At 50.3% G+C, this 27,660-nt stretch overlaps 1 protein-coding gene across 1 annotated transcript; it reads right to left on the bottom strand.

Annotated features, from left to right (window-relative positions):
• Positions 1–170: 170 nt before the first annotated feature.
• Positions 171–18,498, bottom strand: ACRBP (acrosin binding protein). Its single transcript, XM_076347740.1, has 10 exons — positions 18,474–18,498; positions 17,357–17,569; positions 13,729–13,823; positions 13,502–13,610; positions 12,950–13,367; positions 1,687–1,819; positions 1,284–1,463; positions 1,010–1,177; positions 851–937; positions 171–284 (listed from the first exon to the last, which is right to left on the bottom strand). The coding sequence occupies exons 1-10, from the start codon at positions 18,496–18,498 to the stop codon at positions 171–173; spliced, it is 1,542 nt and encodes a 513-aa protein (XP_076203855.1).
• Between the last annotated feature and the right edge of the window lie 9,162 nt (positions 18,499–27,660).

Raw genomic sequence — 27,660 nt, 5'->3', positions numbered from 1 at the left:
CGGTGCAGAGCAGGTGCTCGGAGAGGGAGATTTGGCCATGATGAGCTGGCTGGCCAGCAAGGGGTCTGGGAAGAGCTGTCCAAGTCTGTCCAGGCTCTCTGCCCCACCACAGCCCCAGAGAGCCTGCTCTGGAGCCCTGCGTGTCCCACACATCCCCCTGCTACCATGCATCACCCCTTGGTGAGGCTGAGGAACCTCTGGTGCCACAGCCGCACCTCCTCCTCTCCCTCCTTCTCACTCAGCACCCGGTACGTCTTGTTTCTGTGGCAGCTGCGGCGAGACACCTGCAAGGAGAGCCTGAGTTCACAGGACTGATACCACTGCCCATCCTTCCCCCAGGGAAAGAAGACCCCCATGATGGATGGTATCTGGAGGCTGGGATGATGGGGGCACCAGAGGGAAGAGGGGAGAACCAGCTGGGAAGCAGGAGGGAGAGAATGATAGCTGAACTGTGTGTTTCCTAAGATACAGGCTAGTTCTCTGTCCTGCTCTGGTGTTTCTGTTTTTTGTTACCACCTAGGAAGCACCCAGTAGATGGTGGAGACCCTCCCCTGCAGGGATATACAGGGATACCCCGATGGGTGGGAGGCTCCCCACAGCTCTTCTGTCTCAACATTAGTGGCTGTCTCCACTGCCACCTCTTACAGCGTCTGTGCAAATCCCACTGCCTCAATTACATGCCAGCTGTGCTCAGGTCACTATTTGTCACCCCCCCAAAAGACATCCAAGTGTGTCCTACTGGAGGGACAAGCAGTGGGCCAGTGAATCCTGCAGGGACTTGGGGCTGGCTGTGGAGGGACCAGCCATGGAGGAGAAGGCTGTGTAAAGGGCAGTGCAGGCTGCTTCTCACCTTCTGGTTGTAGAGGCTTTGCTGCAGACACTGGTGGCTCTTGAATGCGCAGTAGCTGGGGTGCTGAACTCCATCCGAGTCGCAGATCTGGGGAGACGGGAATGAAGGCCAGAGAAAGAAGAGGAGAAGGAGGGATGGGAGCACCCACTGGGCACCAACCTGGCTTGGGGCATCTCCATCTTGGAAGGTGGTGTACTCTGCCTTCAGCCAGAGGGTCACACGAGGGTCCTCACAGCCATGGGTGGCCATCCGGCTGCACCAGTACTCTGCCCTCAGCCCTCTGAAAACCTCCATACCATAGTACTCCAAGGTCTCTGGAGAGCTGGTCTGCAAAGGGGTGGGGTAAAGAGAGCCGTGCTTCTTCCTCCCCTTCCCCACCACCCAGTCCAGGCTCCTCCTCAGAGACCGGCTGGAGATGCAGCATGCTCAGTACCTTGTTGCCTGCAGCCTGGTACTGGGCTGAGATCTGAGAGTTGATGTAGGTGGTGAAGCTCCCTGTCTTGCAGTGAACACGATTCAGGTTTTTGGTGTTCTGACACTGCTCCCTCTTCAGCGAGCAGAAAGCGCAGTTAGGGCACAGGTCCATGTGACGCCGCCCGAGGCTGTCACACACCTAGGGTGGATGCAACGAGGAGGTCAGGCGGGGAAAAAGGAGACTGAGAAGCTCCCATATCCCTGGCTTGGAGCTTGCCTCCCTGGTCACCCAGGTCAGCTTCTCCCAGGAGGTGGCACCTGAAAGGACAGTGCTGATGAGCTCTGGCCACCGGAGCATTGTGGTCAGCACTGCAGGGACCCCTGCACACAATGGGGTCAAAGGTGGACATCAGTGTCTTTACCGAATCTCCAAACCCAAGGACTCTTTCTTCCATCTCCTTCCAGGCCTGGGTGACCACCGACGAGAGACAGTTTCCCTCCAGCATTCCATAGCACAGGATCATCACTGCCTCGTCCTTCTTCAGGGCTAAAAGGCTCACAGAGAAAGGGATGGAGAAAGTCAAGTCTCATCTCTTGTCACAAGCTGAAGAGACAAACTAATTAAAAACTGAAAGGGGGGAAAACAACCCCAAAGCATAGCAAAAAACCTTTCCCAAAGAAACCTTGGTCTCTCGGCCAACTGCACGGAAGGACGGGGGTGTCTGCAGTCTGTATGTGCCTGTACAGAGTCTACGGGGCGGGTGTGTGTGTGTGCATTCGGGAGCCCGTGAGAGGGACTGGACGAGGAGCACATCTTGAGGAACTTTCCCAGGGGCCCTGCAGCAGCTGCTGCCTAGCTTTGCCTATCCGAGTGCACAGCAAGGAGGTGTTTGTGAGAGGTCTGCTGAGTGTTGACCATGGGGCAGCCCCATTTGGGTCTGGAGTATATAACTTATTAAGCCTCCCTCCTGCTTGAGCCAATGTATTTGACGGAAAGTGGAAAAAATTGGTAACAATGAATTAACTGTTCATCCAAACTGACATGGAAAGCTAGAGGTAGAAAATTTAAGGACAGTGGGACAAGGACAACAAGAATATTTTACATCTCTTAGGAACAGAAGAAATTGTACACATGGTACAGAATTGTTATTAGTCAGGGATGGTATGAATTATCAGCAATGATGCAGAAGAGGTAAAAATGCTCATTAAATATTTGTCTTCTGTGTCTGGAAACAAAATCAATAATAAATAAATAAACTTTGATCTGGCAGAAAGTAAGAAAAGACAAGAGCAGCAATTGCTTATGTTAAAATGCTCTTAAAATCCATGCATGGGCTAACCTGTATGGAGAAATTTTCCTAAGAATAGCTGAAACTTCTTGAAGACCTTCAGATTAGCCTTAAAACAATAAAAAAAGAGGTGGAGAACCTGGAGGACAGTCATGAAGATGAGATTTCCTAAGGCCTGGAAAACTTTCACCTGGAGCAAGAAACTGAAGAACCTTTACTTAGCTGAGCGGGTGGCCACTCAGTCAGTCTGTACTTTTACCAAGATGGGGATCAGCTGGAAGGCTCTCTTCATCAGCAGATGGGAGAGTAATGACTTTTGGTGATTGGAATTTGGGGTGAGATCCATTCAAACCAGGAATTAGCTGCATGTTCCTGACATGAAGGGTATTTAGCACAGGAGCAGCTGATGGGGTGGTTTCTCCACAGCTTGGAGACTTCAAAAAGATGTCCCAAACTTCTTTTAGGATAAGGGTCTGTAGCTCAGCCACACGATACTGTTTTTCCTTCAGGGCTCACCAGGCATGGCTCCACGTCCTGTGCTGAGCAGGAAGGCTAGGGTGAGTGATCAGAGCAACTGCCAGGACTGAAGGCTAAAAGAGATCAATCTCCCCGCCATTAAGCTCTTGCGATTATGTGGCGTGTGGAGAAATCAAGCTGTAAGGAGTGACTGGTGCTCACAGATCCATGGACATGTGAGAGGCATACACCGTATGCACAGGAACACGCGGCTGCTTGGCATTTGCACTGGGTTTGGGTGTGCACTCACATAGGAGAATGTGGGTGAGCATTAGGGCTACTAATAGGAAGAAGTTTTGTGCACCTCCATAATAGATCCCTGGGCCCTGCCACACACCGTGGATGAAGGAGCTCGCAGCATGTGCTCTGCACTTGCAGTGGGTTAGAAACAAGTGATCCTATACCCCAACAGTTCACACTAACCAGCAGCAAATGAGCATGTCAGGATCTCTGAAGGCATCTCTCTCACTTAGATACTACAAGAGAACCTGGAAAATCTTAGTCACAGAAAATATAATGAGTGCTAGATTTTTTTTTAGACATTACAGTCAAACTTGTTTTATCACGGTGCAGCAGATGCTGCTGTAGCCTGCATCGAGGCAAGCTAAGATGTTCATTCAACACATTATCCTGTGTTGTTGTGGACAGGCTGCAAATGCTATTCTGTGGATACAGACGTGAAAAAATCACTGTGGTGCCGACCCACAGCACATCAAACACATCCACTGAAAAACTGAGGACAGCTGAAAACCTGGAAATCTACATATTGCAAGCCTGTGCATCTTTTCCTATGATGCACCACAGTGAGACCCACCTGGTCAGAGGTTTGTGGAGGGAAGGTCCAAGTTCAGAGAGGACAAAAGAATGCAAACTGAGGACAGCAGTGACAGATACCAACTCTTTCAGGCAAAGCTGAAAAGAATTAAAATATGCCAGTAAAAAAGAGAAACAAAGCCCACCTATGCTGCAGAGAGCGCTTCCAGAACCTGTAAGATCCTTTATGTCCACTTCTCCATCCTATGGCTCCATATGATCCTTTTTATTTTTGTTTTTTTTTGTTTCCTCTGCAAACATTCAGGACATTTAGGATATCAAGAAGAACAGGAAATTTTAAATTTAGAGCAAAAAGTCTATGCTCATCCCACTTGAAAATCTTGTCCAAGGTTGTTCAATTCAACCCTCTCAGCATTGTTCTGTGACTGGAAGCTGGACATCGCTGAGAGAAGAACCAGTAACAGCCCCCAAGGCACACCTAGCATTTCTCTTCCGTAAAGGATTGCTCTTTGTGTGGGGATTACCTAACACTGACAATTTCTCTCTTAAGCAGTTGTAGCCCAGGAGAACAAGTGTTTGGCCCACTTTGCTGATAAATCTGTGACAGCCGAAGGGACTCCCTGCCACCACTCAGATGCTTGACTGCTTAGGCACAGTTGGATCTTCGCCTTCAAGATTTGGTAAACTGGCTGGGTCATCTTGATGGGACTCACAAATTTCAGTTAATGACTCTGATACATTCTCAAAACTTATCTGAAAGAATTTATCCACAAATATGTTATTATGGCTATTGTTCCACTACTTGCTTGTTATTCCAGTGGTACATTGTGTACAGTGGTACATCCCTGGGGCCCGGGTCAGAGACATCACTAGGAAGCTCCCTGGTTTGGTACGGCCTTCTGATTACTACCCGCTGCTGGTTATACAGGCTGGCAGTGATGAGGTTGCGGAGAGAAGTCCTGCAGCGATCAAAAGGGACTTCAGGGCACTGGGGCGACTGGTTCAAGGATCGGGAGCACAGGTAGTGTTTTCCTCTATCCCTGCAGTGGCAGGGAAGGATACCGAAAGGAGCAGGAAAACACACCTGATCAACGCGTGGCTCAGGGGCTGGTGCCGTCGGAGGAATTTTGGCTTTTTTGATCATGGGGAGGTTTACATGGCACCGGGCCTGCTGGTGACAGACGGAGTCCAGCTGTCTCACAAGGGAAAAAGGATCATGGCTCATGAATTGGCAGGGCTCATTGAGAGGGCTTTAAACTAGGTTCGAAGGGGGAAGGGGATAAAACCAGGCTCGCTAGAGATGAGCCGAGGGGTGGCGTGCCGATGCCGGGGGCGAAATCGATAGCCCAGCTCAAGTGCATCTACACCAATGCACGCAGCATGGGCGGCAAGCAGGAGGAGCTGGAAGCCATTGTGCAGCGGGAGAGATATGACTTAGTCGCCCTCACAGAAACATGGTGGGGTGACTCTCACGACTGGAGTGCTGCAATGGATGGCTACAGACTCTTCAGAAGGGACAGGCGAGGAAGGAGAGGCGGTGGGGTGGCCCTGTATGTTAGGGAGTGTTTTGATTGTATAGAGCTCAACGATTGTGATGATGGTACGGTTGAGTGTCTATGGGTAAGGATGAGGGGGAAGGCCAACGAGGCAGATATCCTGCTGGGAGTCTGTTATAGACCACCCAACCAGGATGAAGGGGCGGATGAAGCGTTCTATAAGCGGCTGGCACAAGTCTCTCAATCGCTAGCCCTTGTTCTCGTGGGGGACTTCAACTTCCCGGATGTCTGCTGGAAATACAACACGGCAGAGAGGAAGCAGTCTAGGAGGTTCCTGGAGTGTGTGGAAGACAACTTCCTGACACAGCTGGTGAGTGAGCCTACCAGGGGAGGTGCCTCGCTCGACCTGCTGTTTACTAACAGAGAAGGACTGGTGGGAGATGTGGTGGTCGGAGGCCGTCTTGGGCTTAGCGACCATGAAATGATAGAATTCTCGCTTCTTGGTGAAGTAAGGAGGGGGGGCAGCAAAACTGCAACCATGGACTTCCGGAGGGCGGACTTTGGCCTGTTCAGGACGCTGGTTGAGAGAGTCCCGTGGGAGACGGTCCTGAAGGGCAAAGGGGTCCAGGAAGGCTGGACGATCTTCAAGAAGGAAGTCTTAAAGGCGCAGGAGCAGGCTGTCCCTGTACGCCGTAAGAAGAATGGGCGGGGAAGACGACCGGCCTGGCTGAACGGGGAGCTCTTGCTGGGACTCAGGAAAAAAAGGAGAGTTTACCGCTTGTGGAAGAAGGGGCAGGCGACTCAAGAAGAGTACAGGGATCTCGTTAGGTCGTGCAGAGAGGAAATGAGAAAGGCAAAAGCCCAGCTAGAACGCAATCTGGCCGCTGTCGTTAAAGACAACAAAAAAAGTTTTTACAAATATATTAATGACAAGAAGAGAGCCAAGGAGAATCTCCATCCTTTATTGGATGCAAGGGGGAACATTGTCACTGAGGATGAGGAAAAGGCTGAGGTACTCAATGCCTTCTTTGCCTCAGTCTTTAACAGGCAGACCAGTTATCCTCAGGGTACTCGGCCCCCCGAGCTGGAAGACGGGGACGGCGAGCAGGATGAACCCCCCGTAATCCAGGAGGAAGCAGTCAATGACCTGCTATGCCACCTGGACACTCACAAGTCTATGGGGCCGGATGGGATCCACCCGAGAGTGCTGAGGGAGCTGGCGGAGGTGCTCGCCAAGCCGCTCTCCATCATTTATCAGCAGTCCTGGTTAACGGGGGAGGTCCCGGAAGACTGGAGGCTTGCCAATGTGACGCCCATCCACAAGAAGGGCCGGAAGGAGGATCCGGGGAACTACAGGCCTGTCAGCCTGACCTCGGTGCCGGGGAAGATTATGGAGCGGCTCATCTTGAGGGCGCTCACAAGGCATGAGCGGGACAACCAGGGGATCCGGCCCAGCCAGCACGGGTTCATGAGAGGCAGGTCCTGCTTGACCAACCTGATCTCCTTCTATGACCAGGTGACCCGCCTAGTGGATGAGGGAAAGGCTGTGGATGTGGTCTACCTGGACTTCAGCAAGGCCTTTGACACTGTCTCCCACAGCATTCTCCTTGAGAAGCTGGCGGCTCACGGCTTAGACAGGTGGACTCTGCGCTGGGTCAAAAACTGGCTGGACGGCCGGGCCCAGAGAGTTGTGGTGAATGGAGTTACATCCAGTTGGCGGCCGGTCACGAGCGGTGTTCCCCAGGGCTCAGTACTGGGGCCGGTCTTGTTTAATATCTTTATTGATGATCTGGATGAGGGGATTGAGTGCACCCTCAGTAAGTTTGCAGACGACACCAAGTTGGGTGGGAGTGTTGATCTGCTGGAGGGTAGGAAGGCTCTGCAGAGGGACCTGGACAGGCTGGATGGATGGGCCGAGGCCAACTGTATGAGGTTCAACAAGGCCAAGTGCCGGGTCCTGCACTTCGGCCACAACAACCCCATGCAGCGCTACAGGCTTGGGGAAGAGTGGCTGGAAAGCTGCCTGGCGGAAAAGGACCTGGGGGTGTTGGTCGACAGCCGGCTGAACATGAGCCGGCAGTGTGCCCAGGCGGCCAAGAAGGCCAATGGCATCCTGGCCTGTATCAGAAATAGTGTGGCCAGTAGGAGTAGGGAAGTGATTGTGCCCCTGTACTCGGCCCTGGTGAGGCCGCACCTCGAATACTGTGTTCAGTTTTGGGCCCCTCACTACAAGAAGGACGTTGAGGTGCTGGAGCGTGTCCAGAGAAGGGCAACGAGGCTGGTGAGGGGTCTGGAGCACAAGTCTTATGAGGAGCGGCTGAGGGAACTGGGACTGTTCAGCCTGGAGAAAAGGAGGCTGAGGGGAGACCTCATCGCTCTCTACAACTACCTGAAAGGAGGTTGTAGCGAGGTGGGTGTTGGTCTTTTCTCCGAAGTAACAAGCGATAGGACGAGAGGAAATGGCCTCAAGTTGCGGCAGGGGAGGTTTAGATTGGATGTAAGGAAAAATTTCTTTACTGAAAGAGTGGTGAAACATTGGAACAGGCTGCCCAGAGAAGTGGTGGAGTCCCCATCCCTGGAGGTATTTAAAAGACGTGTAGATGAGGCGCTTAGGGACATGGTTTAGTGGGCCTGGTGGTGTTGGGTTGACGGTTGGACTCGATGATCTTAGAGGTCTTTTCCAACCTCAATGATTCTATGATTCTATGATTCTATGATTCTATGATTGCTTCTTCATCACATCAGGATGATCAAGCCACTAAAGTGAGAGGCACATTAACAGTCATTAAAAATGATATGAATAGCTCTCGTGTTTTCATCACCAAGGTAGAAAAAAGAAGAAAACTGTCCAGCTTGCTATACTTTTTTAAAAAAAGCAAATAAATAACAACCTGAGGCTTAGAAAGCAACTGCTAATAAATGGGTTTAACAGCCTTTGCTTTCTCCAACGCACGTACTGGTCCAAGAAGTGCAGCCCGAACAAGATGCAAATAGAGCATTACAGGCAAACGGGGCAGTAAAAGGGAACTCAGCTCCAGTCTTTTCTAAAAAGAGTGCTTCCATAAGTAGCTCATAAGTAGCGATAAAACATCTGCTGAGTGTTGATGACCTACTTGTTCAGAACAGACGCAAAGTCAGACGTGGGTAGGAGCCTCTGCTGCACGGCAAACTTCAGATTTATAGACCATATTCGATATGATTGGCTCACGCAGATCAGAAAGCCTCGCATCCCTACGCACCACCTACCAACACTTTGCTGTTGGCCAAGTATGCAGATGCACATGAACTGTGTCCATAACTTCCACTCACCCACCCAGGAAACGAAGTCATGCCGTCAGCCTGAGGTTACCAAGAAATTCTGTTGCTCTCTCTGTCACATCCATTTCCTCCTCTATCTCTGTTCTCCATCTCTACTGCAAGGCTTTCTGGCCTCACGATTGCAAATTTATGATTTGGTTTACCACCTCTGGGTGAGTGAGATACTTCTACACCATCCGCAAGTGACAGCTTGTTCCTGAAAGCAGCTGAGAAGTGTCAGGGGAACAGGTCCCATCCCACATCACCAGACCCAGGGATGGGTCCTGGGCTCCTCCCTCGCTTGCAGGCACCTGCAATCCACGATGCCGGGGGCTGTCCCTGGTTCCTCTCCCGGTGATTCCCAGTGCCCTGGCACTGCTGTTTGGCCTATCCAGCCACTGTCCGTCCCACTGCTGCTGCCTTAGGTAGCACTGGGGCTTTGTGTCCCATCACAGAGGCACTTCAGGCAAATGGCACAGACCTGGCACAGCACTGCTGCTGGTCCCCTGCCCTCATTGACACACTGCTAGCCGTGTGCGGATGTGCAGAAGTTTCTCCATGCACCAGGGAAACCGATAGGTCTGTCTAAAGTGATTTCCTAATGCGAATCCCTCCCCAGCTTGGTACCTCTGCACGTTAATGTCCTAACTGCTGCCCTGGAAAAAGCCTAACAGGTACTGGGAGACAATGTTTCAAAGGGAATGTAAAAAAAAGTAATTAAGAAGAACCTGTGGGTCAAGATCAGTAACGGCTCAAAGGCAAAAGGAGAAAACTTCAGACAAAAGCCTATCTTGCTTTAGCATCTCAAGACATGGAGCGGCACACATAGAGCCTACTTCCGTGGTATCTCTGAAGAGGGCTGGTTAACACCATCCACCTCTCCCTCCATGTAATGACAAAGATTTGGGCCATTAACTTTCAGCTGCTGAACCTCCCCAATATTGGCTGGCTGTGTGAGGTGGAGCGAATACCTGAGGCAAGCAGAAAAGAAGATAAGGAGCAAACAGCAACTTTCCAGCACTTTGTAACTTCTGATTTAGGCGGGTTGCTGCAGGAAACTAAAACCACTAAGGAAAAAGCTGTTCTTAACAGCTTCAGAAAGAAAAAGAGATCTTGGCCTGCATGTCAAGAAGGCAGGCAGGCTGGCTAGGTACCTGGCAGATCAAGCCCAGCAGCTAACCCAATGCAGGAACCATTGGGAGAACAGGAACATAACACCTGCCCAAGGGTCGGGGGGACAAAGCATGGGAAAATTTGTCTTTTGTAAATACATCTTTCCTGCTGACCGACACAATATTGCAGCCTCTTACCTCTGCCCACCTGGGACACTGAGAGCCCCCAGCTCTGAGATTCTCAAAAGCCTGGGAGCACTTGAACTTCTTCTGGCCTGGTGGCGAGAAGACAACCTGCCTTGTCACGACTTCCCTTTCACAGCTAGCCGTGCACAGTAGCAATACGGAGACACTAAATTGGGCCCTGGCCTTGCTGGACAGCCAAAAGATATGTCTACGTCATCCCCAAGTGACAGATAGTTCCTGAAAGCAGCTGAAAAGTGTCAGGGGAACGGGTCCCATCCGGCACCACCAGACCCAGGGTAAAAAAGAAGAAGTAATTGTTAACAGGTGATGATAATTCAAAGAGTGTTTTTCTGGGGACAGTTATTTTTCATGAAGGGTCTGGTCTTAAAATTAAAGCCACTGGGAATGAAGTACGTAAGCACAACAAGGACTATTTGGAGGGGTAAAGCAGCAGTAGGAGGGTGCAGCCGCTGGGAGGGCTCGGCTCAGCCTTGCTGGGGAAGCTGGGCTCACGCGAACCACAAGCGTTCGCGTGCGAATGCCAACAGGACAGGGTCTGTATCCGGGACAGCTGTGATGCTGAAAGGGTGGTAGGGGTCATAGTGGACAAACAATGCAACAGCGGGAAGCCCTGGGAAAAAGGGCAAATGCAATTCTTGTGTGCAAACAGAAGAGCAGGGGAGGGAGGGGAGGTTGACCTCCTTCTGCATACCCAACTGCTGAAACCCATCGCTGAATGGTGCACGCAGAGCTGGAGCGTGTGGATGTTTTAAAGGGACACTGAAAATTGCCACAGAAAATGAGTTGTGCAGGCTTTATAACATGAGAGCTATGGAGCTCTGTTCAGCTTACTGCAAGACTGAATCATGGCATATAGGTAACTTTGAGGAGAGGAAATGCTGGGAAATAAATAGCTCTTTAATCAAGGGGACAGAAAACACAATAAGGACTAAAAATTGAAAATAAATGCAATAAGAGACATTTTTTTTCTCCTATAATGATTCACTGCTAGCAGAAACACCACAAAAGTGTGCTGCCAATTCTTTTCCTTGTTATTTTGCTGCCATCGTCATGTCTCTCTCTAAAGGTCACAGCTACCTTCATCAGGTACCATGAAAGCTGGTAGAGCTACCGGAGCAGCTGCCACAAGCAGGGGTGAGCAAGAAGGGATGGATATCCCGCTGGACATAAGACCCTAGGGAAGACACGCAGCCCCGGGTTCAGTGCCCGTCACAACCGTGCGCACCTTGTGATAAACCAGATGCTGAATGGCACCTGTGCACACTGACCAGTCCCAGCCAGCACTGCTCCTCTTGCTGGAATGGAAATGCCTCAAAGCATTTTGCCCCTTTTTTAGGTCATGCTTTGAAGTCACTTTGAGAGGAGGCAGGATGGGGCAAGCAGCAAAGCCAACAGGCATGGTCTATCTCGCCTTTTTATCCTCACTTGAGTTTAAGCTTTGCTTAGCATGATTGATGGGGCTTGGCTGCCAGGTTACAGACACACAGTCAGCATTAGTGTCTTTGAGAAACTCTGCAGCAGAATAGCGAGCGTCATCGGCAATCACAGCAGTCCCTCAATAATCCCAATATAACTAAATTGGAGCAAGGCTCAACTTCAGAGGCAGGGAAAATGAACATATCCTCAGTGAAACATAATTTTTCCTTAGAGTACATAACACCAGAAAAAATTTGCCAGGCAGTAAAAGCCTCCTACAATATTAGGAAGGAGGATGACATAAGTTACAGCCTTGCAAGAGAACATTTACAGCTTTAACAACATGATGCAATTCATTTTTACATGCAGAAATCTCTTGCTCAACTGTAGTAGTATGTAGTGTTTTTAATAGAAACCACAGATGTGCAATCATGCACAATTACAGGAACATCACTAGCCAGCAACAGAGTGAAATGAAAATGACTTCTCTATGAAAACCACATCTAGACAGCTTTATTTTTTGCTCTTGGCAAGCAAAATAATTTTTGCATCTCAGTCAAAGCAAGTGGTCCTCAGCCACAAAGTACTACAGGATCAAAAAGTAAATTTGAGTGAAAACATAAGATCCTTTTGCAGGTCTTTTCTGTTTGGGCTCACCAGCCCCAGCTGCCTGAGCACAGTGGCAAGTGGATCCTGGCAGATCAGCTGAGAAGAGCTCAAGATGCTTGACAAGCTCCTAAAGCATCCCTAGGCCAGAGGAACTAAGAAGGGCACGTAAAAGGATTGCAGTAAGCCGGACTGTCGCAGGGCCCTGTGCTGAACTGGCATGCAGCTGCTTTCAAAGCCAGAATGGGCAACCAGAAACCCCCTAGGAAGAGCAAGGCACAGATCCAGAGCGCAGAGAGGTGCACATGCTTGAGAAGTAGTGGTCCTGCACAGCCAGGAGCAAGGCTCTGTGCTCCTGGCTCTGTTTCCTAGCCTGGGGCTGCTTTTGCTCTACCTGGGTGAGGATGGCGCACTCCTCGGAGCGCTCCTCAGGTCAGCCTGTTTTAAGAAACATCTGCTTTACATTGCACGCAGAGAGACGAGGAGCACAGCGAGACACATGTTTACCCCAGCATCCCAAGGACCTGTGTTCGCAAGGAAGCTACTTCTGCAGGTCACCCAGACCCCCCCAGAGACGTGAGTTGGGAGGAGTATGAGTGCAGAGGTGATTGCATACTGCAGATGACCACAGTGTGGGGATAGACGTGCATGGGATAAAGCCCTGCCTGCAGCTAAGGCCCAGCCTAAATGCACTTTGCTCAGGACACAAGGACAGTAACATTGTCAGGCGCTAGCAGTGCCGGGTCACCCTCTCCCTACTCACTCTGTGCTGGAGTGGGAGGTGTCTGAGGGGCTCCCCGGGTACTCCTGCTCTGTATGGGACAGCTTGCTCCAGAAAGCCTGCCTGCACTCACCAGCTGCTCAGGGCAGGGGCACGAGTGCCGTGGGTCTACCAGCTGGTGCGTGTGAGGACACTCCTGCACGGGTGGCATGCGGTACCCCGCTGGGCAGGGATATGGGTCTTCCCCTCACCTGCCACGGGGGGCCATTTCCTGCACCCCCTCCTTCGCACTGCCTGATGTGCTTTCTGGGTCTGACTTGATGCTAGAGTCCGGAGAAGAGCCCTTGGTGCCTAGGGATGTCTCCAAGGAGAGGGCCAAGTGGATCAGCTGCCAGACACTGTTCTGCAGGCGTTGCTCCCAGGCTTGCTCTGCCCGGGCAGGAGATCCTAGCCTGGGAGGCGAGGGTGCAGGGGCAGCTGGGACTGGCAGGGTCAGTGGGAGCACAGGCAGCCCCTTGTCCTGCGGGGGTCTCGGCATCCCTGGCGTGGCTGGGGGTAGTTTCCTTGGTGGCAATTCCTGACTCGACAGTGTGTAGGAATACTTCAGGAGAGCATCCACGTTGGTGCGCAGCAGGGCATCAGTGCGTGAGAGAGAAGCCTGCCCTGGAGCTGGGGAGAGACGGGGACAGGGGGGGTTGAAGGCAACTTTCTGAGGCCAGCCAGAAAGCTGCTGGGGGGGAAGAGTAGCTACAGGAGAACAGCCGGCGAGCAGGTGTGCCCAGCACAGCTGAGTGCAGCCGTACCTTCTTCCGTAGGGGAGCTTCCACCCCTTGCCCAGGAGCCCACAGCATGAGGTCGCTCCATTGGGAGGAGAAGGTTTTTTGGAGGAGACAAACTCAGACACAGGATTCGCTGAGCAGAGGAGAGAGGGAGAAACACGAGTCCTGCTGTGTTATCTTCCCTTCCTCCTCACCCCTTCCATCTCCCAAGTGATACTCCCCCCCTCCCCGGTCCCAATCCCGCTCCCCACCTTGCCATAGAACTGGCGTTTGAAGCAGCGGTACTGGGCGAACTGGCAGAAGGTCTGAAACCACGGCGCCTCCGGGAAGTCAGAGCAGACCGGCCCTGGAGAGGGGTGAGAGAGAGATGTGGGATGGGGGCAGGCCACAGGTTTAGGCACCTGCCCCCTTGGCCTGGGTGCAAAAAGAGATGGGGACCTCTTGGATGGCTGTTTTCGGAGCAACTTGTGGTTGAAGGGAAAATCAAAGCTGTCTGCCCCCAAGGGGAGATCACAGCCTTGTGCTGTTATAGCTCCTGATCCCAGGTGCCACATGCACTTTTCCTCCAAACCACCCAGGGTTTCAGTTTGTCCTTCTGTCATTTTTTTACAAGGTTATCTTCCCTTTTACAGAGACCCAAACCTCCTGTTTCCAGGATCTGATAAGGACCCTCTTATTAGCCCTTGAAGGGTTTAAAAAAGAAAAAAAGGCAAGTAGTGATGTGATGGGTTAAAAAGATGACCAGAGCGGGCCTGGGAACACCAGAGGAAACAACCTCTTCAGACCAAATTAGTTTGGCAGTGATTCCAGCCATGCAGGGGATGGAGGAAAGTCCATAGGGCCAAGATGCTGCTGGCAAAGCCTGTGCCTGAACACACATGCACCATAGTCTTGCCCAGCACTGCTGACCCTACTGGCTCAAAAGCTGCAGCTCTTCCTGCAGTGATCGCAGGATAACTGAGGTCATGCAGGAGAGCCAAAAATCCTGGGAGATTTGGGGAGGGGAGTAATCTTGTGCTCCCTCTGCTCTGTGGGTGCATGGCCCAGCTAGCACAGCCAGCCCTTTGTGCAGGCCAAATGGATCAAGTGCTGGCTGAGATGGAGGCGGTTAGCAGTGGAATTGCACTCCTCTCCTGTTAGTTGCTTGCACACCATCTTTTATGCTGTACACACTTCTTCTCTTGTGCTGAGCATACAGATTAACCAGCAAAAGTAGAATTTCAGGTATCCGCCAGGATCCCAGCCCAGAAAAATGCCCAACTTGTAGAGACCAAGCCAGACTCCCCACTCTGTCCTTTGGTGATGCCCTATGAAATCCCCCCAGGACGTGGGGCCGATGTGGACTCGGCCAGTGCAATGGACTGGGAGCTGCAGCGTTTTACTCCACCACACAGCCACTACTTGCACAGGAGCATTGCTGCCGTTGGGCAGGGGAGGAAGCCCAACCTTTTGCTAACCCCAGCGTTAGCCTGGCTCTCCCAGGCCAGGACTGCATCCCCAGCAGCACATACTCCAGGCTTGGAGCATTACAGCTTGCTGTGTCCTGTCACAAACGATTCCTATGATGTTACAGAAACTTTCCGTTTTGGGGTGGAAGGAGAAGAAAAGTACATTTTCATTACAACATCTGGGAAATGAAGGAAAACTTGGCACAGATAAAGTTTTCCGTGAGCTCTCTTTGCTGGTCTCTTGATTTTCACCACAGCTCAGCTTTCCCACAGCCTGTTGAATGCTGATGGCATGGCCCGACAAGCAGCTTGCCTCCTTTAGCACTGATCCCCATCTCCTCTTTTCTCTCAGCTCGTCTCCCCTACGGAAACACTCATCTTTCTTTCAATCCTCTGACCTTCCTGCCAAGGGGAGCCGTTCCTAGCACCAGCTGCTTAGTTTAATCAATATGATCTTTTGCCTCTTTCCTCTGCTCCTCCTGCCCATGTGTTTGCTGCAAACAGCTGCAGCTTCTGCCAGGTGTCAGGAAGCCACCCCCTTGGGCTTTGTGGCCAACTCCACCCACGGGAGCTCCCAGCACGGGGGGGTGGGGGGACAATTAATTAACAATTGCATCATCACTAAAAGATGGAACCAGCCAAGATATTTGCATACACTCATCAGAAAGCATCCTCCTGACTCTCATCTTCCACAACAAAGAGCGTTGAAAGGCTACATGTAGGCTTCCCTTGTTTAAAACACAAGATAACTGCTTTCCTCAGCACCACACCTGAAGAGGCACAATTAATGCTCATGAATATTTGGATGTAGACAGCACTGCCATTCATCTGTGAGGACAGTAGAGACAAAACATGTGAGGGCACATGCTCTGCCACATCTGCTCGGCCTCTCAGCCTGACCGCAACACATGCCAAAATAGCCCCAAAACTGGAAGAAAGGGAACACGGAGGGGAATAAAGTCTGCCAGATGGGTCTGTTGGGCTGAGGGATGGAGGACAAGAAGACAAAGAGGGCATCCTGCAAAATTGTCCCATCTCCTGGCATTCCCAGATGCTCCTGCTCTTGGCAGCTGAGCCTCCGAAGGCAGCAGCAGTGGGAGAGTGGTTGGATGTGCCAGAGAGCAGTGCGAGGGTGCTGGGCATTTCCAGGAGAGGAACCAGGGACAGCCCCTGGGTGCACCTAGCACCACGGCATCGTGAATTGCAGGTGCCTGCAGGTGAGGGAGGAGCCCAGGACCCGTCCCTGGGTCTGGTGGTGCGGGGTGGGACCCGTTCCCCAGACACAGCTGCAAGAAACAAGCAAGAAATAGTTGCCCTCAAGCTGCAGTCCAAATAAGCACAGTTGGCTGATCATTCAGTTCACTGACGTTCATAGCTAAATATAAAGACATATTTTTTATGAGAAAATTGTTCCTATTTTTTTTCCTCTGAAGAAAAATACAACAGAAGTAGTCCCAAGTTTTTCAGCTGCACAGATATAATTATGCCACTTAAATTCTCTGATGCAGGGGTGCAGGGAAAGTATGACTGCAGAGATTTAAAGGGTGCTGTTGCTATGGCACTTTCTGAACTGGGATGTTTCTTGGCTCCTGAAATGTTAAACACTTAAAAAAGCAGCTTATCAGCTCAAGCTTTCTTAAAGGCCCGTGAGACCCTTTGTCTCTCAGAGCCAAGCTTCTGCATTAAACCCCAGATCAAGCTGGAATGAGCCGGTCAGGTTGTAAGATGAACTGTTGGGAAGAGATGATGAGCTTCAGTGAGCTTCAGAAAACTGTGGCCAGTTTTTTTCCCCCCGCCATCCCACCAATGGAGATGTGGAGAAACTGAAGAGCTGAGTGAAGGGCCACCAAAGTGGCCATGGCTTTCAGCCTGTGACTCATGAAGAGAGGCTGGGGCAGCTGTGCTTGTTCAGCGGGGTGAAGAGGAAATGGGGTGGTGAGTTAACGGCAGCCCACAAGGACCTGAAGGGAAGCTACAAGATGACAAAGTCAAACTCTTCTTGGTGGTGCCAGACAACACAAGAGGGAAAAAACTGCAAATTCCTGCTTGGGAGGTTGGGACTGCCCATTAGGAAAAGCTTTTTTTCTCCAGGAAAGCCATGCAGGACTGGAAGGTGTGCCCAGAGAGGCCACAAAACCAAACTCCCTTGCACAAAACCACAGTGCTCTAGTGCTGGGAGTGTCCTGCTCCAAGCCGAACATGGTTTAGGGGGCATGGTGGTGTTGGGTTGACAGTTGGACTCGATGATCTTAGAGGTCTTTTCCAACCTTAATGATTCTATGATTCTATGATTTGGGCTAGAGACCCCAAAACAACCCATCCCACCACCATTCCCATAATCCTGTGGCATTTCAGGGCAGAGAAACAGCCGGCACTGCTCCAGCTGGGCTGATGCCCGCCTCTGCCCCTGGAGGTGGGGTGATGCCCCTACCTTCGGGGACACGGCCATGGTTCTCCTCCTGGTCCAGCTGCAGGATGGTGGGGCTGAGGCAGCCGTGTGCCTGGCGCAGCTGGCAGGACACGTCTGCCTTCCAGGGGGGCCGCAGGCTGACAAAGAAGAGCTCGTACTCACTGTCTGACAGGGGGCTGCCCGGAGCGGGAGGCACCGGTAGAGCAACAGAGGATATCAGCAAGGTCAGCAGCCCTGGGGGAGAAGGCAAGCTGTGCTTAATCCTCCTTAACCGGGGCAAGTGGTGGGTGGAAATGAAAGAGTGGCTGGCAGAGCGGCCTGCTCCCCTTTGCTGATGCTGAGTGGGGCATGGGGATGAGCTGGCCTGAGGTATCCCTCCACCACCCCTGCTTGCAGGCCCCCCAGGGGAACCAGGAGCCCCAGGGCAAAAGGCAGAAAAAGAAGGAAAAAAAGAAAAAAAAAAGAGAAAAAAAAAGAGAAAAAAGAAAAAAGAGAAAAAAGAAAAGAAAAAAAAGAAAAAAGAATGAAGAAAAAAAGAGAAAAAAGAAGGAAAAAAGAAAAAGGGAAAAATTAAAAAGAAAAAAAAATTAAAAGTTGGGGGTTTTTTGTAAGTTTGGCTTGGTTTGGATTTGGGGGGAGGTGTTTTGATTTTTGGTTCTGTTTGGGTTTGGGGTTTTTTTTGTGTTGGTTTTTGTTTCCCCACAAAAGCCCCAGCCTCACTTGCCTGGTGCCTCCAGTGGCACCCGCAATGGCACAGGCTCCGCTGCCCACCCCTGTGAGCTGCCCCTCCACCACGCCAGGGGCCTGTACCTCTCCATGGGGACATCCCTCCATCCCCTCCCTTCCCTCCTTTGCCTTCAGCTGGGCCCCCTCCTCTTCTGCCTCCAGCACCCTCCACAGGCCTAGCTCTGCCCCCCCGCCCCATGTCCCCTCTGAGAGCCTCCAGCAGCCCCCTGGGGCGAGCAGAGCCAAGGGCTGGTGCGGTCAGTGGGTCCAGTGGGGTGGTCTTGTGAGAGATGGGGGGGGGCAGGAACAGGGGGTGGCGGCAGCAGGGGCTTCAGGCCTCCCTCCAGCCCCGGCCCCCAGGCTCTGAGGTGGCCCCAGGAGGGTGGGTAGGGGCCGAGCAGGAGTCACTCACCCACCAGGCAGGGCAGCCTCAACATGTCTGCCCCGGGCCCCAGCACCCTGTCCCATTTGGTGACCCCGGCGACGGCGGAATGAGAAGGGGACAGCATAACAGCTGGGCTGGGGAGGGGGTGTGGAGGGGAGCCGAGGCACAGGCTCATGCCTGTGAGGCTGTGAGGGGAGGCGGGCACCCCACGAGGAAGGAAGAAGCTGGGGCCACGGGGACAAGGCAAGCTGGAGGAGCGGGAGCCAACCTGGGAGATTCCCCTTCCGCTCGGGGACACGGTGGTGGCTGGCAACAACCTGCAACAGCATTTGAGGCCTGGCCAGGCTATCCCCGAGCTGAGGGTACCCCAAAAGCAGTACCTTTGAGGTACCTTGCACCGCAAAGCGTTTTGTGCTCTTCTGCTGGAGAAAGGGGACAAAATCTGTTCCTGTTCCACCTGCGCGGATTGAGACGCATCCCATGCCTCCCCAGGGAGCATCCCAGCACGAGCTCGCTTCAGGACACGATGGGAAGCTGGCTTGATCTCTCCTGGGCAGCTATGCCACTTTCTGAACACCCAGCGCGTCACGGGAGCACCAGCTGGTCTTCCTCTGCCTCCGGCGCAGGTGTCCCAAGCGCTGCTCTCTGCACGTTAAAACCTTCCCAGGCAAAAGGGGGTGCCGGCGAAAGAGGCTTTGGGACCACCAGCACAGAGGTGCCCAGAGCTCCACAGGGCTGATTTTGAGGGAGACCAACACCCACGTGCCCGTGCCCGTCTCTTACTACAGAGGCTGAAGCGTGGGCCACAGATGCAGCAACCCATGTGTGCACCCCATGGAGAAACAGCTGATACAGCTGGGCAGCTTCCCACAGCTGGGCACTTTCTGACATGAGAGGGAAAGACATGACCATAACCATCATGGGCAAGCAGCTGTCAGGGTGGTTGGAAGGAAAATGCTTGGCACAGCAGCTCCAAGAACTGCATCTGTAAGCAAAATGGAGGGTGGCATAGCGGCTTCGTGTACCTGCTGCATCACCCCACAGCCTCAGCTCAGCTGGGAAATGACACCCTTGCAGAACCGAAGAGGAGCTGCAAAGCGGACAAAGTTTTCGACAACGTAGCAGGATGCTGCTGAAGAAGTCGCTTCTGTCGCAAATCCTGGGAGAGTCGAGCAGCTCTGCTGTATGCAACGGCTGCAGAATGCTGCAGATACTCTGGCTGCGATTGCAAGGCTGATACATCACCTGCCAGTACCCTGAGCGGCCATACAGGTTATCAGGGTGAAAACTCACACCACCGGAGCCATGCAGTCCGTTAGAAAGGTGTCTGGCAACAGCACGTAGCTCTGCAGTTCCTTGCAGGAGACAAGCTGTAGTTTGCTCTAAGATGTCTTGTTGGAAGGTAACATTTCTGAGAAGCTTGAAGCCATATCATTTAACAACAGCATAGAATTTTAGGATGCTTTTGCAGCTTCTCAGAAACACAGTGAGCAGGAGACATTTTCCAGCTAGCTCTTGCCACTCACATTAAAACAGGCAACACTGCTGGGGCTTGCAAATTTTAGCCAGTTCCTAGTCTTCCATTGCTTAGCTTGAGACATATTGCTTACTAGCTCATTTCAGACAACTCCAGGGCCTTCCACTCCCCAACTCTGTTAATCCCCTCTGCTCCCCAGTGACAACGCAGCCCAGACTGAGTTCAGTCGTCCCGACTTGAGCAGCTTCCCAGGGGAACTCAATGCTGACCTCAGTGGCTGATGGAAATGCATGACCTAGGAAAGCACACCGACATGGCATGTCACATAGTGTTATTAATGTCTGGCAGATGCTGGCTATACGGCCTGCGTCTACATGTGCCAGCAAGAGATTTATGGCGTATGAAAACAGGAAACAAGAATGAACGGACCAGAGTCCCTGGACGTACACTGAGAACTCAAGCACAAGGCAGAAGATGAAGGAGCTGTCAAAGAAGTCATCCTTGGTTGGTGCTCTAGTAACAATGCCTGTGGGGACCTACTGTATATTTGGAAAAAAGGCAGTTGGGTACTTGGCATTTCTCATGCATTGTGGCATACACTGGATTTGGTTCAGCTTGTCAAAATCATTCAGGGAACTCTTACGGTCTGCAAGTGCATTCAGAAGCCAGCTAGTCTGCGGCGTGCACTTGTCAGGGTCAGGAGACTGCGAGTGCGGGAGACACTGTTGTGCTGTTCAGCTTTGTTTGTGCCAGCTGGCTATGGGGCACTTGTGTTTTAAGTTTCTGCAAAAAAGAAGTCATCTTTGAGGGAGGGATGAGGATAGGAGGAACAGTAGTTTGGACAGGAGGCATCAATGTGGCAAGCTGGGGGGGGAGTCTACTCCCTACTGTGGTGTCAAGCAGTTGTAGTGGTCAGTAATGCGCAGTACAGGGGTGATGTTAATTCCAATATTTTCTGATTTCTGAGGGCACCTATAAGGCTGTACCACTGATGATGCATTACAAGCTGTATAATTCATGCACTGAAGCAGATTGGCAACCTTGTTTTCAGAGCCACCACAAAATGGCGTTTCCTGCAGATGGTGTTCCTGTGTTAGCCTGAGCTCGGCGGGCTGATGTATGCAGCTGTAACCCCCAGGCCTACAGCATGACTGATGCCAGCAGTAGGTGTGTGTAACAGCAGGATAACAACTTGCTGCTGTTACAAGGAAAGGAGCTGCATTTTCCATGTTGCTATCTGATTGCCATGTCGATTTTGAGCTTCGGAAGAGCCTGTCTGGTTTGTGAGGGACCACCCTTTGGCAGACAAGCTCCTCTTCCAAGTTAGTCTTCTTCTTGTCTTCAATAACTCAGTTATTTCTCAGTATTTTCCGCTCTGCATGTTCCACCACAAACACCACCACCAAGCAGCAATGTCTGAAAACCTCTTGAAAATCCCAGGACCGTGGCTCACAGACCCTTCTTCCTCTGCTCCAAGGGTTATATTGCCCCTTCCTTCATCAGGTTGATAGAAAACATCACAAGATCAAGGTGCGTGCCCCAAAATATCACCATCTTGGACACGACATGCTGATCCAATCCCCCAACCCTTTGTTTCTCTTCTACCTTCTGCAGATGCATGGTGTACAGTGCACAACCCTCAGCCCAGGACAGCTGAGTGCCATGTTTGGAGATGGCAAATACAGCCAGAAGAGGCTGACCTCGCCGTAGCAGCACGGTGCCAAGCCGGGCCCTGGCTCTAGTGAGCAACGGGCCAACAGGGAAAGGGTGACTGCAGAGCCAGGTCACGGAGATGCATAGCATGGTTCCTCAACATACACACTAGCCTAACTTGCCAAGAAAAAAGCACACTCGGGCACACACTGCGCTTAACCAAAGAAGAAGGAATGATGGCTAATGTTTGTTGGACTGTGTCAGCTCTGTGAGTTAAACTGGGGGGGGGGGGGAGAAGAGGGTAAAAGATGTCTGATCAGCTCAAGAAACTCATGAAGAGGGAGGCTACAAAGGTTAGGATTGAATTCCAGACTCAGTGCCTTGTCAAGCAGCATCCCTAGAAAGCTTGTGTCTTAATTTGAAATGTAAGCAGAGATGATAGAAAAATGCTTCCAAACCCACCTGTTATGGGGGGAAAAAAAAGTTATTTCAGAAAGGAAATTCTGGTAAAAATACATAAATCTGTTTTCTCATGTTAGCTGGAGTGAAAAATCAGAGTACTGGTACAGCCATAACGGTGCTGTTAACTGCAATATGTTTGTATATCAATATATTGCTAGAAAATAAGCAGTAGGCTCTTTGCTTGTGGGGGAGACCGTGAGCAATTTTGCTTGTGTAGCTGTTAGGGTGGACTAAGGAAGGGACCAGCAGAGCCCCTGAGACACGCCAGGTTATGTATTGCTTCCAGAGCATCAAAGGAAAGCGAAAACTGTGATACCTTCATTTATCAAAACATACACCTAAGAGAACAGCAACGCTGTGAATGGGTAGAGAAGGGGGTCCAAAGCCCATCACAGTTCTACCCTCTCCCCTCCATGGATGACAACATTCAACAGCAATGGCTCCAGCTCTCCTTGGGGTCCCCTCTCTCTCCTTGCCCACCGGGCTCACTTTCTTGCTAGATCCCAGTTCCCAGGCCATACGGTTTTGCTCTGGACTCCGCAACCAGCAATCATCTGGCAGCTCCCAGGAACTCAGGCTTGCACAGGTGCCCTTGCTCCATGCTGGCTGCAGCTCTATCGGTGACACTGCTGGGTCTCACTTGAGGGTGCAGCAGCTTCAAGCAAGAGCGCGTTTGCTCCGTTCACATGAGGCGTTGGAGAGCACAGATTTTCCTTGATAAAACAGTGCTGGCACCTACAACCCTCTGCCCACGATCTGATCTCCCCTCCCCACACCCCTGTGCACTGGCCCTGTCTGTGTGCACAGCACAGGCCCTACCAGTGCGCACAGCACAGGCCCTACCAGTGACCGTAAAGTCACAAGCAAAACCAGCTTCAGAGCCAGAGCACAGCCACCTGCTCACAAATCAAACGTCCTGGTGGGGGAATCTCAAGGAGAGGCGGAAGATGGGAATACTGTTAGTCTGAGATGTGGGACAACGAAGCTGCTGGCTGAGACAGCAGTCCCTGCCCCAGCGCCTACAGGGCATGGATTTCGATGTCATCCAGTGCTGCATCTGGAGGATGTGGAGCTGCATCTCAGGAGCGTGCCTGGGCTGCTAAGATCAGCTGCCATCTGGTACTAATGGAAGAGTGGACAGCCCAGCCAAGAAGCCATCAGAGCCATTGCACAGCAGCCAAGTAAAGGTCCTCTTCCAGTTCAGCTCTAGGTCTTCCATGAAGCAGAACCTACATCAGCAGGAGAGCCTGATGCTGAACACCTTCATCCTAGTAGCTACGGCCCTGTGGGAAGGGACGTGGGTACCAGCCCACTCAGAGAAGGGCTGAGGTCTCCATCTCCACGGACAGAAGCATTAGAGAGTGTGCTGATTTAAACCAGAATGATATGAATTGCTGAATTTAATCACAGGTTAAATAATCTTCATTCCGTAGTTGTACTTTATTTTTGCAGGTTTACTGTCACTGGCTGAGAGCTATGTGAATGTGCTGATAAATATAGACTTTACATTAAAATTGGCACTCATTTTAACTTGGTGAATATGTTAATCTATTCACATTTATACAAGCACTGTACAGTTATAACATGCATTAATTCAGATACTTAATTTACATTTTATTTTGTTAGGAAATAGTGAATGAAGCATTTTTTTACTTGTCATTTAGAAAATGGAATATTTAATTGATTGCAAAAACAGCATTTAAAAATGGTTTCTTGAATTAATAATACAACCTAAAATGGAGTGGAGTCATAAAAGCATGCTTGAATGAACGGCTCTAGTCTTTTTAGGCAGGCTGGTTTAGTGCAAGAACAATCTGATCTAACCACAAAGTTAGCCCTAGTGTGAGCAGGGGCTTGGACTACAGAGCTCCAGAGACATCTCTTCCCACCTAAATCTTTCTGTAGTAACTAAATGGGTTTTTCCAATGACTGGATCCTTCAGGCTTTCAGAACGAGGAAATCTGATGGTCTCACACTTTTTTTTCTTGCTTCTTGTTGATGTGTAAAAAATAATTCCAGCCTTTTCTCCTCCCAGCCTGGTTTTCAGCTTTGAATGAGTTATTCCTTCAATGGCAGCGACCCAAACCACTGAAATTAAATTGTACATCTGCAAAAACAGAACGAAGTGGGCAAGTTGCTGAGCATTTTTTCACAGTAGGCTTTAGGAGCTTAGTGTTTGTCACAGGTTTGCCTGTCCTTAAGTCTTGGGCAAAAATGTCTTTTTTAAACTAAGACTTAAATTTCTTTTATGTATTCAGAATAATAAACATAAATTAGCATAAATTAATCAAGATGTTTGACTATTTTTATAAATGAAATGCATTTTATTTGATAAAAACAGCTATGTTTTTTCTGATACTCTACTAGGCAATGGAGTTGGAGAAACTTCCTTCAGTTGTCTTTGGAAAGAATGATAGGATGTTTTGTTTCCTTCTATCAGCCTTTAACTCTTTAAATACTGCAGTCTTCCTTGCTTACTGCCGCTGCTTTAGAGCAGCCGGGGATCGCACGCTCCCCAGGTGTTGCCGCTCAGCTTGTCGACGCCTCCACAGTTTGTCCTCCTTGTTCATACGGCAGGGAAAAAGTAGAGCCATGGTTGATTATACAAAGGACTCAGAAACCGTCAAACCTGCCAGGTCTGCTTCGTCCAGGGACCTCAATCTAAGCTCACTCAGAAGTTTGGGTAATCACGCTATGTTAAACTATCTACCGACGAGCACTTGGTACGTGACCAAGTGCCTTGCCCTGCTCCAGGAGAAATGAAACATCAGTGCTCCTGTTGCCAGTTTGCACAAGACTGTTCACCGTGGTTGCGTCATGGTCTGGGCTCAGTCACCTCAACATCCTGCTGTGCTTTGGCTGAAGCTTCACTTAGCCAAGAGAATGACAAGATACCCTTCATATCCCTCCTTTCTGGGACTTGGAGGAAGTGCCACCCGTTTCTCTGTAGATGTCAGAGGGGAGCAATCCTGCTGTCATCTGTAACTACCACTTCTCAACAACGTATATCTGCATATCTGCAACGAGAAATGTCCTGGGAGGACCTGGTCTTATTTTCAGCCAGTATAAGCAACTTATCTCTTGGGAATGTTTTTCTTCTCTGCTGCCAACTTGAGATCTCTGGATTGATTTGGCCAGCATTTGAATCGAGCCTTAAGATCTTCAGCAATATCACCTTTCACCTGGAGCCACGCAACTGCAGCTTCTTATCCTAGCTTGCTCTGCTACACAGTGTCTTGTTATCCATATCTGACCGGATTTAGGACCAACAGCAGCCCTGCTTTGAAGGGGAAGCTGGACCAGATGACCTCCAGGAGTACCTTCCAATCAGTGTTTCCAACTCTAAGATATATATATATTTATATGCGTTAATTGTCTCGTAATAATTCTTCCCCGATAATCTAAGTCAGTATCACCGAAACACACTCTACAATTGAGCCTCGAATAGTCTGCTTAAGCACAGAAGCCTTACGCAACCCGTTTAACAGACAGTAAGAGACTGTTTACCACATGGCTCTGAATGTATATTTAGGTAAATAATACCTTAAGAGCGCTTAATTAAAGGCTGAATGTTGCTGAGCTATGGGGCTAGTTTAATCGCTTGCTATGTTTGTAACAGATGAAGAAGAAAGTCCCACTGGTGGAAGGCGACGGTTGTGGCTGGGACAGTTTCTGTGCACATCACGCAGCGGACATAGCGGTGGCAGAGCCCGGGGGACGGGAGCTTGCTGAGGGCGTCTGCTGGCTAGAGAGGGGAATACTTTGCTGAACGGCCTCATCAGCCACGCTTGCCCAGCTACCTAGGAATGATGCCCACAGTTGGGGCAATCATAGCTGGACAAGATAAACCGGTCACTTGTGTGGATGACCAATTATTTTTAATAAATGGGCTTAAAGAGGCTGGCAAAAATCTTCCCTCTCGTCATGCTGTACGGCTCCAGCTTCCTGAAACTCAGACTTGACTTTACTCATCAACTAGGTTATTTCCAATCACTCTAAAAGGGCAATTTCTCCAGCTCCATTTTAGAAAGTGTTTATGTTGCACTGACAGCTGTTCCAGGAAATCTGCAAGCTAGCCAGTTCTTTAAAGGAGTTCATGATTACTTTGACTTAGTGTATCCCCTTTTTAAGCACTTCAATTCTAGGTGAAGTAAACTTTTCAGATCCCATTACCACTACAGTGATACAGGTAACTATTAACAGTGATCTTTTTTTTAAAAAAAAAATCAAATCAAGTAATTTTTGACTGACCTTTTTTGCTACTTCCAGGCAAACTGATTTTATTTTCTTGACTTGGATTTCTTGCTTGTTTTAAAGAGAAGCAATTTACTTATCTGCTGTTTCAGTATTTCACATCTGGACTGCTGTGGCAGCCTTCTTGACATCGTTAAGGACCAGCACAGAGCTAGCTCTTTTCCAGCCTTGTAGGCTTTCCCCAGCGGTCCAGAGACTGACAGAGAGCAGACCACAGACACCTTCGGGTGGCTTTCACAGGACCACAAACACCATTTACTGAAGACTGCTGATCAAAAAAGTGTTCGCCCCAATAGATGCTATTTAAAATCCTCCTTACTGTTTGCCTGGGAAGTACATCATCCCCATATGACACCAGCACCAACACAGAATAAATATTTACAGAACACTTCCCCCTCCTCTCATTACAAACAATTCTGCTATCTGCAGTTGGTAATGGACATGTGCCATGTTCAATTATATCAAAAACAAAAGGCATTCTAAAAAAAGCTGCTTATGTTTCTAGCCTTGTCACTTATAGGCTTTGTTCCCACTGGCTTCATTTTTGTACTTTGTAATTTCTAGCTTCTACTGATTCTTTTATTTCCCCCCTTTGGTGATTAAATATTGCACAGTTACTGCCCTTATTCCCTCTCTTCCAAGGTTAGTTTTTAATTTCCTTTCAGCTGCATTTATACTTGCAAGCCGTTTAAAAATTCTCGGGTTTCATCCATATTTTTTGTCTAAATTCCCTCTTCCTTTAAGTCAGAGCATTCCCTCAGCTGCAGCAAATGTCCCCTGAATGCTCCACGCTGCCGGTTGAAGCACCCCTTCATCAGACAGAAGCAGGACGTAGTGGCAGGACGGGGGGTGACTGGCAGCTTCCCACCTAGCACTCCCCACCATTTTCTGGCACCGAATCAGAACCCGGCCTAGATGTTTCTCATGTGTTTTGCATTAAAAGTCATCAGGATGTTCCAATTCTCAGTGTCCCAAGAAGCACAATGATAAACCTGTGCCCAAGCTTTAGCCTGAAAACAGGAGTATTCTGGTCTACCTCCCCCTCTCAGTATCCTACATTGACTGCAGAAGACGCGACACTTGCGTTTCCTAAACCAGAGCTACCCTGAACAGTTACTCCTGCGCAGTAAGCAGCACCTAAGCAATGGGCCATCTTGTTTCCTGGTTTGGTGTGCAACACACCCCTGCCCACTCACACTGCCTTCACATTACACCACATGCATTTATAAACTACTTATTATCCTTCGTCAGCAGTGGCTTCATTACAGGGCCACCACTTCAAACACCTCTCTAGCACACAGTTCCTAGAAAGCTTGCTGCTTATGGTGGCCGCTACAATCCATCAAAACCCATCAAAACCAAACCACT

The sequence above is a fragment of the Aptenodytes patagonicus genome, chromosome 1 (genome assembly GCF_965638725.1).
Source record: "Aptenodytes patagonicus chromosome 1, bAptPat1.pri.cur, whole genome shotgun sequence".
Taxonomy (NCBI): Eukaryota; Metazoa; Chordata; class Aves; order Sphenisciformes; family Spheniscidae; genus Aptenodytes; species Aptenodytes patagonicus.
Note: the sequence above shows the minus strand (reverse complement) of the source record. Positions and strands in the feature narration are given on the sequence as shown.

Bases quoted from the DNA above. Each gene is read 5' to 3' on its own strand.
- ACRBP (XM_076347740.1), bottom strand. From the start codon at position 18,498: ATGTTGAGGCTGCCCTGCCTGGTGG. The intron at 17,570-18,473 runs GTGAGTGACTCC...CTTCTCCCCCAG, and splicing joins GAGGCTGCCCTGCCTGGTGG to GGCTGCTGACCTTGCTGATA. The intron at 1,820-12,949 runs GTGAGGGGAAGA...TTTCTCTGTGAG, and splicing joins GAAATGGCCCCCCGTGGCAG to CCTTTTAGCCCTGAAGAAGG.